The sequence below is a fragment of the Myotis nattereri genome (assembly GCF_964212035.1).
Source record: "Myotis nattereri genome assembly, chromosome: 6".
NCBI lineage: Eukaryota > Metazoa > Chordata > Mammalia > Chiroptera > Vespertilionidae > Myotis > Myotis nattereri.
The window spans coordinates 43931531-43945897 of NC_138081.1; the positions used below are offsets into that span (position 1 = coordinate 43931531).

A 14367-nucleotide genomic window follows, 5' to 3' on the forward strand; every position below is an offset into this window, starting at 1 on the left:
TTCTTTTATCTGTGTGGAAAAGGAAAGGAACTAAATCTAAATAAAAATCCAAGAAAATAACAGCCTGAATGTGGCATTTGACATGGTCACTTTCTAAGAATGAATTAATTGAAATTAAGTTATCTCTCAAGCAATTTCATGAAGCAATGCTCAGTGGTACTGACACATGAGAAATACCTTTACAGAAAAGGACTGAGGATATGCAAGCGCTTTTTGAAATATGTTTCCAAGCTAATACATAAACATTTCTAACATATTCTAGGCTCCATAGCAATAATAAAGGTATAATAAAAAGGACAGAATTGCTCTGCCATTAAAGAATATCATGCTCAAATATAAGCATAAAACATCGTAATTGGCACAAGAATTATGTGGCCAATAATGCTACACAAATGCTATTACTAAATGACACGTGACATTACCCCATGGATTAGACAAACAAATGCAAATTTCCTACTGTCCCTGGGGAGCTATCATGCCACCTACTGCCCTGTGTCTTAACTGTGTAAGTGTCTGTATTCTCCATTAGATGCTAAGTTCTTAGCAGTGAGGGGGCTCATCTCAATGATTTATATCCCTGGCACTTTATACAGCAGCTTGCATTGTTAGTCAGTGAAATATATTTTTGTATTATCTAGACTTTTGAATGAGAATATATTTATGTACTCTTTGTATAAAAATGTAAGTTAACCAAAAATCTTAAAAATTATTTTGTGTGAAACTAAATTGTCAGGGTGTGTGACCTCTGTTCTCATGGACCAGCCCAGCCTTTGATGAGATTTCATCAGAAAGGCGAGAACCAGAGGTGCTCCCAGTGGGACATGACTTTAAAAAGGACCATTAATCACCGGTTAAAATCTGAGGGCTCTGAGGTTCAGAGGGGTGAGTAACTTGCCAAGTCCCCCCATGCTTTCGTGGTGGATTTAAGACTCCGGTCAATGTCTGTCTTATGCCCAGAGCCTGTGCTCCTTTCACATGCCAGCGGGTCCTGACCGAAACACACATAGCCCAGCACATTTGTTCCTCCCTTACACAATACAGTGACTGCTTCCTTTACTTGTTCCTTTGTTGATTTTCTATCTTGCCATTGGTCATTTCTCCTTTATAAAAAAAAAAAAGGCTATAATGTTTTATATATAAATAATGACATTTATTACAGACCTATACTTATTTTAGCTAGAGAAACTTAGCACTTAGTGTACTGTTTTAGGGAAAATAAAACACGAATACTACTTCAGAAGAGAATAAATGACTATAAAGTAATCTACCCTAAATTTTGTAAAATTCTACAAACTAATATGTGAGTTTTTCTGATGCACATAGTAAATGCCAAGGTTTACTTCCACAATGTTAATACAAAGGTATCTAAAGAGAACATTTTTTTTATTTCTTAGTCACAACAATAACCCTTACATAGTTCTGGTGATAAGTGCTAGTTATAAAAATAAACAACAACAAAAATAAAATACAGATGTGAAAAATCTGCCTTCCAAATAATTTTATTTAAAATAGGTTTATCTTGCGTTTCCTGCACCCTCAACAATTAGAAACCCACATATAAAATAAAATCAAATTCTCTCTTTGGTCTATGGAATCATAGAAACAAACAATATACAAAGGTGCATCATACAGTATTGTATAAAAGTTCCAAAATAAATATCAGTTTCTTTAGGCACTAAATATAAAGGGCATACATATTTTTATAGAAGACATTTAAAAATGCTTTGTTTTATGCATTTACCTAACCTGGAGACAGCTTTAATAATTAATTTTCTTCATAAAATTGTCTTTTGTTATATGACATGGGAAAATCTTCTGATTACTAAATAAATGAAAAAAAGTTTGATTACTAAAATCTAAAAGAAATATATATATTTGTGTATATACACACATATATACAAGTAGCTAAGAGAGACTGTTAGTCTTGATCCAAGAAGACCAAACTAAAGTAAAACCATTTATGCCAGTCAACTTGTGAGACCAAAAAGTATAATGAAAAACACAGATGTGTAAAATGGACAGACATCAGTTTTAAATGTTCTAAATACCAAATGTGGACTCTTAAGAGTGTTTTTTTTTTTTGCATTTTTAGTAATAACCAAATGCAAAAAAAGTCACTCGATATATTACTCACCCTTCACTTAAGTTCCCAGGTAAGCACAAACATATAAAGAAGAAAATAGTTATCTACTGTAGTTCATTTATTTTAAAAATAGGGAACAAGCAAAAGACAAGTTCATATGCCAATTCAGAAAAGAAATATGACAAGCATAAAATGATTTTAAAGCAGAAAGAAAAACTATGCTCAGCTAAAGGTAATTCAAAACAGAAGTTATAATTTCACCGCTTTTGGAAATGTTACATAAGCATATAGAGCTAAGTTCTCCAAAAAGTTTGCAGCAGCCACCAGGGGGCGAATTTAGATTTGAAGTTAGGACTAAGGAAATCGACTCCAGCAGGCTGCTGCAGCCTTGAGAGCAGCCCTGGCAGTCTGAACAAGAGGAAAGAGTGGGTCTGTGCAGTGTGTGGTGGGGGGGAACCTGAGCGGGAAAGAGTGCAGAGAAACTGACTTTTCACTGATGTGCAGCCCTCACTGCCCAAGGAAGAGGCTCTAACTCTATGGGGTGTGCATACTGCATTTCCTTAGCTAAAAAGGTTCCTTTGCCACAGGAGCAGGGCCTTTTCTCAGGCTTCCTGCCTCCTTTTCCTTACATCCAAGGCAACTCACTTGGCTTCCCAGGTACCGTAGTACAGGTTGGCCCCAGCTGTGGCTGGAAGCAGGCATCTCCTGTTGTGACTTGGTATACTCTCTAGTTTTTTATTTGACATCAATCTGCCCACAAAAGGCTGATCACCCATGGCCACACCACAGCTGGGGCACACCCTGGGCTGGAGTAACAAACCTGCTAAAGCCCCTAAGAGGACCATCATTCCAGTAGCTCTGCCATTAACTGCCTAAGTCTTAGGCCCTAAGAGATTCCTATACTACTGTTTGTCATTGAAAATTTAAAACAGGCCATGCTTTTTATACTAACTTGGGAAAAATGACAGAAATAACACATAGCTGATAAAATAACAACAACAACAACAACAAAGTAACGTCAGAACACTAGTCTAGATTCTGGGAAAAGAGAGCAGAAAGGAGTTGCCTTTTGGTCGCTGTACCACAGGTAAAATCTCTGATCAGCCCACAGATCTGTAATGATCAGTTATTAGGTCTTCTCTGCTAACTTCTGCCGTCAATCTCAGTGGACTACACATAAAGCCAGGACAACCCACCCAGACATTTCAAGCTGACTCTGTGGGGAGAGCTACCGTAAGTGTTAAGGGGGAGATAATGAAGTATAAAATCATCCCCGACCTTTAGAATTAGAAAATCTATTTAAACCACATGTGTGAAAAAAATGGCCACAACACAGGGCACTGCATGATTAAGGAAGGTTTCATGAAATGTCTCTCCCGGGATGTGTGAGATTTATACAGACAGAGATAAGGGGGGAGGCATCCAGGACCAGCAAGGCACAAAGAGTGAAAAGCACCGGGTCTTGTGAATGCACAAGTTTGACACCTGCTAGAGCAAAAAAAAGGAGTGGAACCTGGACATTTTTTGCATGTATTGAGGAAAAATAGTAAAAAAGGTAAGTGCCAAACACAAGGTATAAAAATCCAGTAAAATTGCACTTACCACTGCTTAATTGTCACTCTATAAAAAGATCTCTTAGTGAAATGTCAGCAGCATGCCGTGCTGAATGGTTCAAGTGGGAAGAGTCTGGAGTCCAAGAAACTAGGCTCGAGGGCTTTGCTTTTTTTAACAGTGAGGTTGGTAACACAACAGTATTCAAGGCAGCTTGTGAAATTGTGCTGGTTTTACTTATGCCCAATGATAACAGCCTCAACTTTTAAACAGAAGCCACTCTTTTTCTGATTACTGTGAATCCCTTCAAAGGGCAAATATATAAATCATCAAGTTCAGTTAACATAGGTGCAACCTACTAATTTGCTGCATTTGCCTGCAGACAGATTATTGTAGGCAGGGTCACACTGCCATGAGTTAATGGAAAAGCGGGGGGGGGGGGGGGAAGGAGTTTGAGGAAACCCAGAAGAATTACAATAAAGCATACCCTAAAACTATAGTAGTATAAGTTGCACTGTGATCATTCTCATTCTTATAAAGAACAATTCTAACATTTTTCATCTTATTTATAATATACAACTAATGCGTACTTGTTTCCAGGTTTCTTTCCTTCTAATGTATTTAGATGCTGTTCAAGGGTCTCCATAAGACTGCTGGGAGCCTACAATAAGAGAGTAAAAATAAATGTCTGGATTGTTTGCTTGCAAAGTAAACACTGAAACGTCACTGTAACCTTGCATGGCGGAGGTCATTTGAGATCATTATATTCTAGGTCTTTTAGTGTTAAAAATCTTTAAATTCCCTGGAATCTCAGACAGGCCAATCGATATATACTTCACTCCACTGCATAACAAATAGTGTTACAGTGTGGTTTCAGTGTAGAGAATACATTGGATAAACTTTTTCTAACATATTACTTATATGCAGTAAAGTAAGTTTAATCCAATTCACCATATGTTTCCATAAGACCACAGTGAAAAAAGAACAGGTATTTATATCCAAGTCAAAAATATAAGTGCCCAAGTACAAAGTAACAGAAATTTGAAAATACAGTAAAATCTCACTTATCCACGTTTGACTGAAATATTAGGAAAAATTGCTACTATATTAAGAAAAGGGGGGGGGTAAGTGATAGTTGTGGGAAAAGAATACATCTTTAGTAGTTAATAACAATTAAGATTTTCTTATTATTGAGGTATTTAATTTATCTATAATAAAATAACTAGCAAATATAATAATGTTATAATAGACTATTTGTATTGGCAAATTTAATATATTTCAACCATTTTATCAAAAAGTAACGGTTTTTATAACATTTTAAGCAATATAAAGTGATGGCATTTTACTGTATATTAGAAAGAGAAATAATAGATTCAAACAATATTCCACTCTATTCCTCAAGCATCAAAAATTTAATTTCATCTTTCTCAGATAATTTTAACCCAAATTTGACCTTAATAGCAGCATAGGCATTCAAAGAATATAATTTCATGAATAAAATATATAACTACATTTATAGATACAATGAATTCTAATAATTGTATTTAAATTAATATAAAATTAATTTTGAAGGACTAACTATGCTAACTGTTGAAATAGTTCACATAACTAGAAAAAAATCCTATCACTGTAATTTTATATGGTACCGAGAGTGACAATTTAAAATAAAATTGTATTAAAAAATTTTGATTTTGGAAGTTCAGGATATTTATTTAATATTCATTTAAATTTTACAAATAGAATCGTAAATGATCTCAATAATTATGTGATTATTATAAGTGTAAATTACTAAGTGAAGCAAAAATAAGTTTATAAATATAAATTAGTAAGTGAACAAAATATTAATGTGAACAAAGTGATGAAGGTAAGGTAGAAAGAAACAACCCTATGAGCATTATCTAAAAAGTTAATGACTATAGTGTAGAAAGAATAAGGACTATCAGGAGGTATAATAAATCTAGAAAATTATAAAAATTAAAAGTTTAAAATATAACTCAGGTGAAAGTGGACTTACTCAACAAATTCCAGTAAACTATGGTAAGAAGTATGCCTCTGAATATATAAAAAAGAAGTTTTTAAAAATAAAGGAAATTTTGCTGTATAGAAGAAATAGTCAACTATAAAGTTGTGCTAATTTAATAAACAAAATGTACATTGTAACCTTAAAGGGAAGAAAATAGTAATGGCTTCATAATTTTTAGGTGCATCCATACCTGGTAACTTTAAAATTATCATAATAAAAATTATAATTTTCATAATACTGGAACCCAGGAGGCATACTTCCTTTTTTTTTTAATTGGGATCACAGTAAGGAAAAAATGTGTCAAGTGATAGACTCATTCTCCGTTTAGAAGACTCAGGCCCTCTGAATGGTAAGTACAATGTAAAGGAAGTGTGATTCTGTGCTAAACCTGTTAAAAAACAACAACAAATGCTACTTACAGACACAGAATAGAGAACAATATAGGATAACATAAAAAGAGGTAGTATATTCTCCTATTACATTTCTTCAGTAGCTAAACAACAAAAATCAAAACCAGAAACACAGTTTGAAATTTCATTTTTTTTTTGCAAAGTTTTTTAGCAATTTTAGGAAGAATTTTTAAAAAACAAATTAACAGTCACAATAGCCATAATAGAAATCTGATCAAGAACACAGACTACAAAATTGACTTTTGTCTTTAAGAGGAGTTATTTTGTAATATGTTGCACATAAAATTAAGTTTGGAGCATTTTATCTTAGAGGTTTAAAATGCTTCATCATTTATATTACTTGTAAGTACTGTGAAATCTAACAGAAATAAAGTTTTCAAATGTATGCAGACAGAAAAAACCTGTTTGATAGTAATGTTCAGGAATGCAGGAATACTGGCCTTCTTCTCAACTGCCTCTATGGTGCTGAGCACATCCTGGCGTATAGGAGGCAATAAACCAAAACTAAAATTTCCAAGGGGCAAAACTCTGAGAATGCCTCTGCTATTGTAAAGAAATTTAAGATTAACAAAGTATAATTAGTTACTTATTTTTAAAATGCCAAAGTCAATAGACCACTTAGACGGAAACACCAACCCCAGAATAAGTCAGCCTGTGAAAGCCAATAGATAACAGCAATATATTACGGTTACCGATTCATCAATGGTACAGTCTTTAAAAGGAGACTTTTCTTTACCAGTAGTTTTCAGATCAACCAGAATTCCTGCCATCAAATCCTAAAATGTTTTTCATAAATGGAGATAATTTAAATTTGGAATGTGTACACACACACACACACAATAAACAGGAAATACTATTTTCAAAATCCTTTTCTTGGAACAAATTCATAAATAATTTTGAGTCTAGAATAAAAAAGGAAGCATCCATCTAAAATTCAGAGGCTTTTGATTATAAAGCATCATTAAGGGGAGAGGGATGGGGGCTGGGTGAAAAAGGTGAGATGAGTAAGCCAAAAAAACTCCAAACTCATAGACACAGATAACAGCATGATGATTACCAGAAGGAAAAGGCGGTTGGAGGGGACGCAGAAGAGAATAAAGGGGGGATAAATGGCTTGGGGTGGTGAACACACCATACAATATACAGATGAGGAATTATAGAACTGTACACCTGACACCTATATAATTATATTAACCAATGTCACCCCAATAAATTCAATTAAAAAAAAACACAAATGGAAAAAAGCAACCAAAAGATCATTCAAATTTTGATCATTAGATCTAAGAAACCATTTGAAAGTGCTGAGAAATATAAAAGTTCTGATATCAAATTCACTTCTTACTCAAAACAAACTTTTAAATGTTTTTAAAAGAAATGTCATTGATACACATAAATCATTTAAACGCACTTATGATGACATTAGATGCACAATTTAAAAAAGGGCTACAGATGTCCACACTGATAGTTATTATGCAATTTCTAACCTAAAGGATAGCCATTAAATTCCTCTGTTCCATCTTGCAGCAAGAGGAATTCTAATCCTTTTTTGAGTTACTAAGCAGATTACTCCTTCTCCCAGTCAATAGGTAACCCTTCTGGTCTCCATCTCCTCTCTAACCCTCTTCCATGTCTGGTGTTTTATTTATTGTCACAGCTAGATTGAGTGCCATGGTGGCCAAAGAGAGGTCTGGCGGAGAACAGAACCTCTCAAAGGAGGTAAACTGAGCCCACAAAAAGTAGCATTTCTGACCCATCTGCAGATTAATTCTGGTCTAACACTGTTTAAAGGATTAACCCTAGAGCAGCTCACATTCCAGCTTGGACTTCACTCTCCTGTCCCAGTGGGTCTAAATCCCCAGTTCAATCAGAAGCCTCCTTTGGACCCATGGAAGAGGCTCTAAATGAGAATTAGGGAATATGTTTAGCTCTGTTACTTATAATCCCAACAGAAATCACAATTAGGTAGCTTAAGAAATTTCAGAAGCACACAATACTCTTGCACTGAGATGTAAATATATACTGGAGAAATGAACTATAAAATTTTTTTAATGAGGAGGTGATTTACAAATTAAATAATAGTGAAGTTTATGTGGCTCTTAAGGTCATAGCAAAAGTAGAGGATATGAAATACCAGCATCTAAAGGATCTCTACCAAAGAATATCTTTGTATTTGGCCCAGGGCAAGATTTTATCTTAAGAATGTTATCTCTTTGCCGAAACCGGTTTGGCTCGGTGGATAGAGCATCGGCCTGCGGACTGAAGGGTCCCAGGTTCGATTCCGGTCAAGGGCATGTACCTGGGTTGCGGGCATATCCCCGGTGGGAGATGTGCAGGAGGCAGCTGATCGATGTTTCTCTCTCATCGATGTTTCTAACTCTCTATCTCTCTCCCTTCCTCTCTGTGAAAAATCAATAAAATATATTAAAAAAAAAAAAAAGAATGTTATCTCTGTTCACCAAATTGTGATTATAAAAAATATGTGATTATATAAAATATGTCGCCATAGCCCGTTTGGCTCAGTGGATATAGTATCGACCTGTGAACTGAAGGGTCCTGGGTTCGATTCCGGACAAGGGCACATGCCCAGGTTGTGGGCTCGATCCCCAGTAGGGGGCATGCAGGAGGCAGTCAATCAATGAGTCTCTCTCATCATTGATTTTTCTATCTTTCCTTCTCCCTTCCTCTCTGAAAGCAATAAAAATATATTTAAAAAATATTATGTCTCTGAACTCTAGAGAGTTATATAAATTATAATAGATTTTATAGTATCATTAAAAATTAAATGCAAGTATGTGATTCCTTCTTTTGATGATTTACTATAATTCTATAATTTTAAAAACAAAACAGTATTAAGTATTCCTTTAAACCTTTCCTTGTCTTCCTTTAGGCTCTGCCCTAACTAAGACAAAGGAGGACCTATTTTCTTATTAACTGAGAGCACTTCTAACAATACATCCAGTTTTTCTTTTATTCTACAGTGAGCTGTCTATAGAGTTGAATAAAGATGATTTGTCATTTCTAAAAGCTATTCATTGAGCTGAGTATTTTCATATCCAACTTTCTAGGTTAACATGCATTATTTATTTGGACTATTTTACAAATAAAGAAAAAATCAGCGTGGTAGAACTATATCAGAGTTTGCCCATTCATGCCCCTTCCTTGTACCTGAGGCATGCTGAAATCTAGAAGAACAAGCAGGAAAAAAATTCAAAAGTCCTGATTATCATGCCTACAAATATCTTTTCATAGATAAAATATTTTTTAAACATTATTCAAGGCTGCCTTTTGATTCAAGTTCAAGAATGAAAATATGACCTCAGTAAGTAAATTCAGTTGCCTTTAAAGAAGAAACTATGTTTATAAGGGCAGGAAAATCTTCATATTACCTCTAGAAATATATTTAATAGCTAGAAAAAATAAGCTAGAATAATTTCCAAGAAAGTCCATTGGCCTAAATTTAAAATCCATTAAATACTTTTAAATACTTACAAGACTTTATCAATGATCTAGGTAAGACCTTTTATGAAAAACTACAGAATAATTTCATATACACTGAATCTTCCACTCAGAGAATCACTTACCTGTGTGAGGTCAGGAATATCACCTTTATCAATGCCAACTTGCTGTGGATTAAGAAAATAAAAAGTAACTTAATGGGAATTTAAAAAATTAATTTCTCTAAATTTAATTGAAGATCACCACATAATCAGCTAAAACTATATGTCAAACATGGTATACAATTGTTATGTATGTTAATCTTACTTGGAGCATATGTTCTTTGTGTAGTTTTCCACTCAATATAATGTAGCAATGATTTCATTAATATAGTTAGATATAACAAGTATAAAGAATTATGTTAAAATCCAAAAACAGAACTTAAGAAATTGAAGTGTAAAATTTAAGGTTTCTCCATATTTAACAGCAGCTAAAAAATCTTAAAAAATTGCATAGACTAAATTTAAATAGTTAATTATGCCCAGTAAGTCCTTTGTACAGAAAATGTTTATTTTTTAAAAAATAATTTAGTTAAAAATTTTTAAATTTAAACAAACCCTTCCCCAACCAAAAAACAAACAAACAAACAGTTCAGCCATTTCTCCCACCCCACCACACACCTCTTACAACCACCAATCTGTTCTCTGTACCCATGAGCTTAGATTTCTCTTATTTATTTATTTTTTAGATTCTACATATAAGAGTGATCATATGGTTTTTGCTTTCTCTGACTTATTTCACTTTGCACATTGCCCTCGAGATCCATCCATGATGTTACCAGTGGCAAGATTTCATTTTCTTTTATGGCTGAATAATAGTCCACTGGGTGTGTATAATGCATGTATGTGTGTGTGTGTGTGTGTGTGTGTGTGTGTGTGTGTGTGTAACATTTTCTTTATCCATTCATCTATCGATGGACACTAGGATTATTTCCATATCTTGACTAATATAAATAATGGTGCAATGAACATGGGGTGGATATATTTTGTCATTAGAGTTTTCATTTACTTTGGATAAATATTCATGTGTGGAATTTTCAGATTATACAGCTCTATTTTTTTTTAATCTTCACCCCAGGACATGCTTACTGATGAGACAGAGAGAGAGAGAGAGAGAGAGAGAGAGAGAGAGAGAGAGAGAGAGAGAAAGGAAGGAAGGAAGGAAGGAAGGAAGGAAGGAAGGAAGGAAGGAAGGAAGAAAGAAAGAAAGAAAGAAAGAAAGAAAGAAAGAAAGAAAGAAAGAAAGAAAGAAAAAAAAAAAAAATCTCTTACTTGCGTTAACCAGACCGAACCTGCAACCTAGGTATGTGCCCTGACTGGGAATCAAATCCATGATCTTTTGGCATATGGGACAATGCTCCAACCAACTGCAGTTCTATAATTTTTTTGAGGAATCTGCATACTTTTTTCTATGCTGGTTGCACCAATTTACATTCCTAGTAACAGTGCACAGGGCTCCTTGCCAATACTTGTTATTTCTTGTCTTTTTTAAAAACAGCCATTCTAACTAACATGTGTGAGGTGATATCTCATTGTGGATTTGATTTGCATTTCCTAATAATTAATGATGTTGAGCATCATTTTATGTACATGTTGGTCATCAGTGTGTCTTTTTTTTGGAAAAATGTCTATTCAGATCTTCTATTTTTAATTGAACTATTTGCTTTTTTGCAATTGAGCTGTATGAGTTTTTTGTTTGTTTTGTTAATCCTCACCAATCCTTGTCTCATCCCTAACCTTAGAAAAAAAACCTTTCAGCTTTTCACCACTGAGTATGATATAAATTTTGTTTGTTGGGAAGTTTTAGATTACTGATTCAATATTCTTGTTAGTAGTTAATTTGGACAGATGTTCTATTTCAGAATATAATTCAGTCTTGGTAGGTTGTATATTTCTAGTTGTTTATTTCTCCTAGGATGTCCTATTTACTGGCGTATAATGTTCATACTACTCTCCTATGGACCTTGGTATTTCTGTAGTATCAGTTATAACATCTTTTTCATGTCTGTTTACTTATTTAAGACCCTTCTCTTTTTTCTCTCGGAGAGTCTAGCTAACATTTAGTCAATTTTATGTTTTCAAAGACTGAGCTTTTAGTCTCAACTGATCTTTTCTATTGTCTTTTAAGTCTCTACTTCACATATTTCTGCTTGAATCTTTGTTATTTTCTTCCTTCTAGCTTTAGGCTTTGTTTTACTTTTTTTTTAGTTCCTTAAGGTGTAAAGTTAGATTGTTTGAGACTTTTCTCATTTCTTGAAGTAGGCATTTATCACTATGCACCACCTTTTCTGTATCCCATAAACTCTTGTATGTTACATTTTCATTTTCTCTTGTCTCAAGGTCTTTTTTGATTCTCTTTTGACTTCTTCTTTGACCCACTGGTTGTCAGTAAAATGTTTAATCCCCACTCCCCACCTATTTGTGAATTTTCCAGTTTTCTTCATGTAATTTTATTTCCAGTTTCATACCACTGTGGTCAGAAAATATGCTTGATATGATTTCAATCCTCTTAAATTTATTAAAACTCGTTTTGTGTCCTAACATGTGCTTTATCTTGTAAAATGTCACATATGTAGTTGAAAAGAATGTGTATCCTGTTGCTTTTGGATGGAATGTTTGTAACATTGTTATCAATTTAAAATAGACTGTTATAGATACAAGTTGTTACTAGTATATGTAAGCCTCATGGTAACCACAAAATAAGAACCTATAGTAAATACATAAAAGATAAAGAAATCTAACCATACCACTAAAGAAAGTCAGGAAAGCACAGAGAAAGAGAACAAGAGAAGAAAGGAAGAGAGAACTATGAACACAGCCAGAAAACATTTAACAAATGGCAATAAGCTCAAACCTATGAACAATTACTTTATATGTAAATGGACTAAATTCTCCAATCAAAATACACAGAATGGATAAACAAAATACATTTATATGCTGACTACAAGAGACACGCTTTATATTTTTTTATTTTTTTATTTACTTACTTACTTACTTACTAACTAGAGGCCCAGTGCGTGAAATTTGTGCATGGGTAGGGTCCCTAGGCCTGACTGGTGATCAGGGCCAATAGTGAGGCGAACAGTGGGGCGATTGGGGGACTCCTGCTGGCACCCGCCTTGGCTGGCCTGGGGCCTGCGGGCTGGTGGCAGCTCCTTATTGAGCGTTTGTCCCCTGGTGGTCAGTACTCGTCATAGTGACCGGCCATTCCACCGTTCAGTTGATTTGCATATTAGGCTTTTATTATATAGGATTTATGTTTAAAGTAATTCTTATTTTGGTTTTTAATGTCTCACCCAAAGACATGCTTTTATTTATTTATTTTTTTAGAGAGAGAGGAAGGACATCAATGTGAGAGTGAAACATCATTTAGTTGCCTCCTGCATGCACCCCAACTGGAGATCAAACCTGCAACCTGGGTATGTGCCCTGACTGGGAATCCAATCTACCACCTTTCGGTGTACAGAATTATAATCCAACTGAGTCATACAGGCCAAGGCAAGAGACACACTTTAGATGTAAAGACACACACAGATTCAAAGTGAAGAAATGGAAAAAGATATTCCTCACAAATGGAAACCAAAAGAAAGCAGGAGTAGCTATACTTATACTAGACAAACTTTAAAGCAAAGACTGTAATAGAAAAAGAAGGGCATTATATTATGATAAAAAAGTCTATCTAACGAGAGGATATAATATTTGTAAATATTTATTCACCTAACATAAGAGCACTTAAATTTATGTAAGGCAAACATTAAAAGGTAAAAGGGAGAAGTAGACAGCAATACAATAATAATAGGGACCTTAATACCCCATTTATATCAATGAATAGGTCATTCAGACAGAACAATAAAGAAACATCAGCCTTAAAGGACATGTTATATCAGATGAACTTAACAGATTTTTATAAAACATTCCATCCAAAAGCAATAGAATGTACACTTAGGATGTACTTTCAATTCATTCCCAGAGAGAACCATTTTGTTAGTTTCTTATGTATCTTTCCGGAATTTCTTTATGTATATCCAAGGAAACGTGAACTATATAAATACTTATATCCCACATCATTATACAATAACATTGTGTTATATATACTGAGCTTATATTTTTCATTTAATAATTTACCTTAGCTCTATATCTAAATTAATACACAGAGTTCTCTGATTTTTTTAAACAGCTACCTTGTACTGTAATTTACTTAAGAAGTCATCTATTAACAGGCATTGAAGTTGATTCCAATCTCTTGCCATTGCAAGCAATGCTGCACACAATATTTTGCACCTGTGTGGACTCACCTGTAGAATACATTTGTAGAAGTGGAATTACTAGGTAAAAGCATACAGGAATTTTTATTAGTAGTTGGGGAAGGAAATGAGGAAAAACGAAGTACAAAGAAAGAGCACATAAATGTGCAAATATAGAAATATATCAATAGAGCTAAATCAATGAAGAGAGTAATAGGTGCTTACCAATACTACTTTATCAACTCTTGTACAGATTTGAAGATTATTCAAAATAAAAAGTTGGCAAAAAATGCAAACTATAACTTCAATGATCTCATTTTATATAAATGATAGAATCGACTCTCAAAGAAACAAAGTGAGTTAAACCAAAGTCTCACTTTGAGAAATGAAGTGCCTTGATTATGCTAATGGAATGTAGAAGCAAATACATGAAGCATAAATCTTCCTACAAAGACAATAAGGCAAACAGGAGATTGGAAAATACACTTGAGTGTCAAGTGCTGAGCTAACTTCTTTCCTCTGCCTTTTCTATGTCTAAATTAGCTTGGGCACTACTCACATT

At 34.1% G+C, this 14367-nt stretch overlaps 1 protein-coding gene across 2 annotated transcripts in view; it reads right to left on the reverse strand.

The window, feature by feature from the left end:
* Positions 1-14367, reverse strand: part of SNAP91 (synaptosome associated protein 91) — a 126353-nt gene that overhangs the window by 50182 nt on the left and 61804 nt on the right. For both annotated transcript variants that reach the window (XR_013996172.1, XM_081094404.1), the window contains exons 9-10: positions 9649-9690; positions 4225-4295 (exon numbers count right to left, since the gene is read on the reverse strand). Coding sequence is in view for 1 of the 2 variants with exons in the window: in XM_081094404.1 (XP_080950530.1) it covers positions 4225-4295; positions 9649-9690 (113 nt within the window). In the remaining variant the exon portion in view is untranslated. The remainder of the gene's footprint in view (positions 1-4224; positions 4296-9648; positions 9691-14367) is intronic.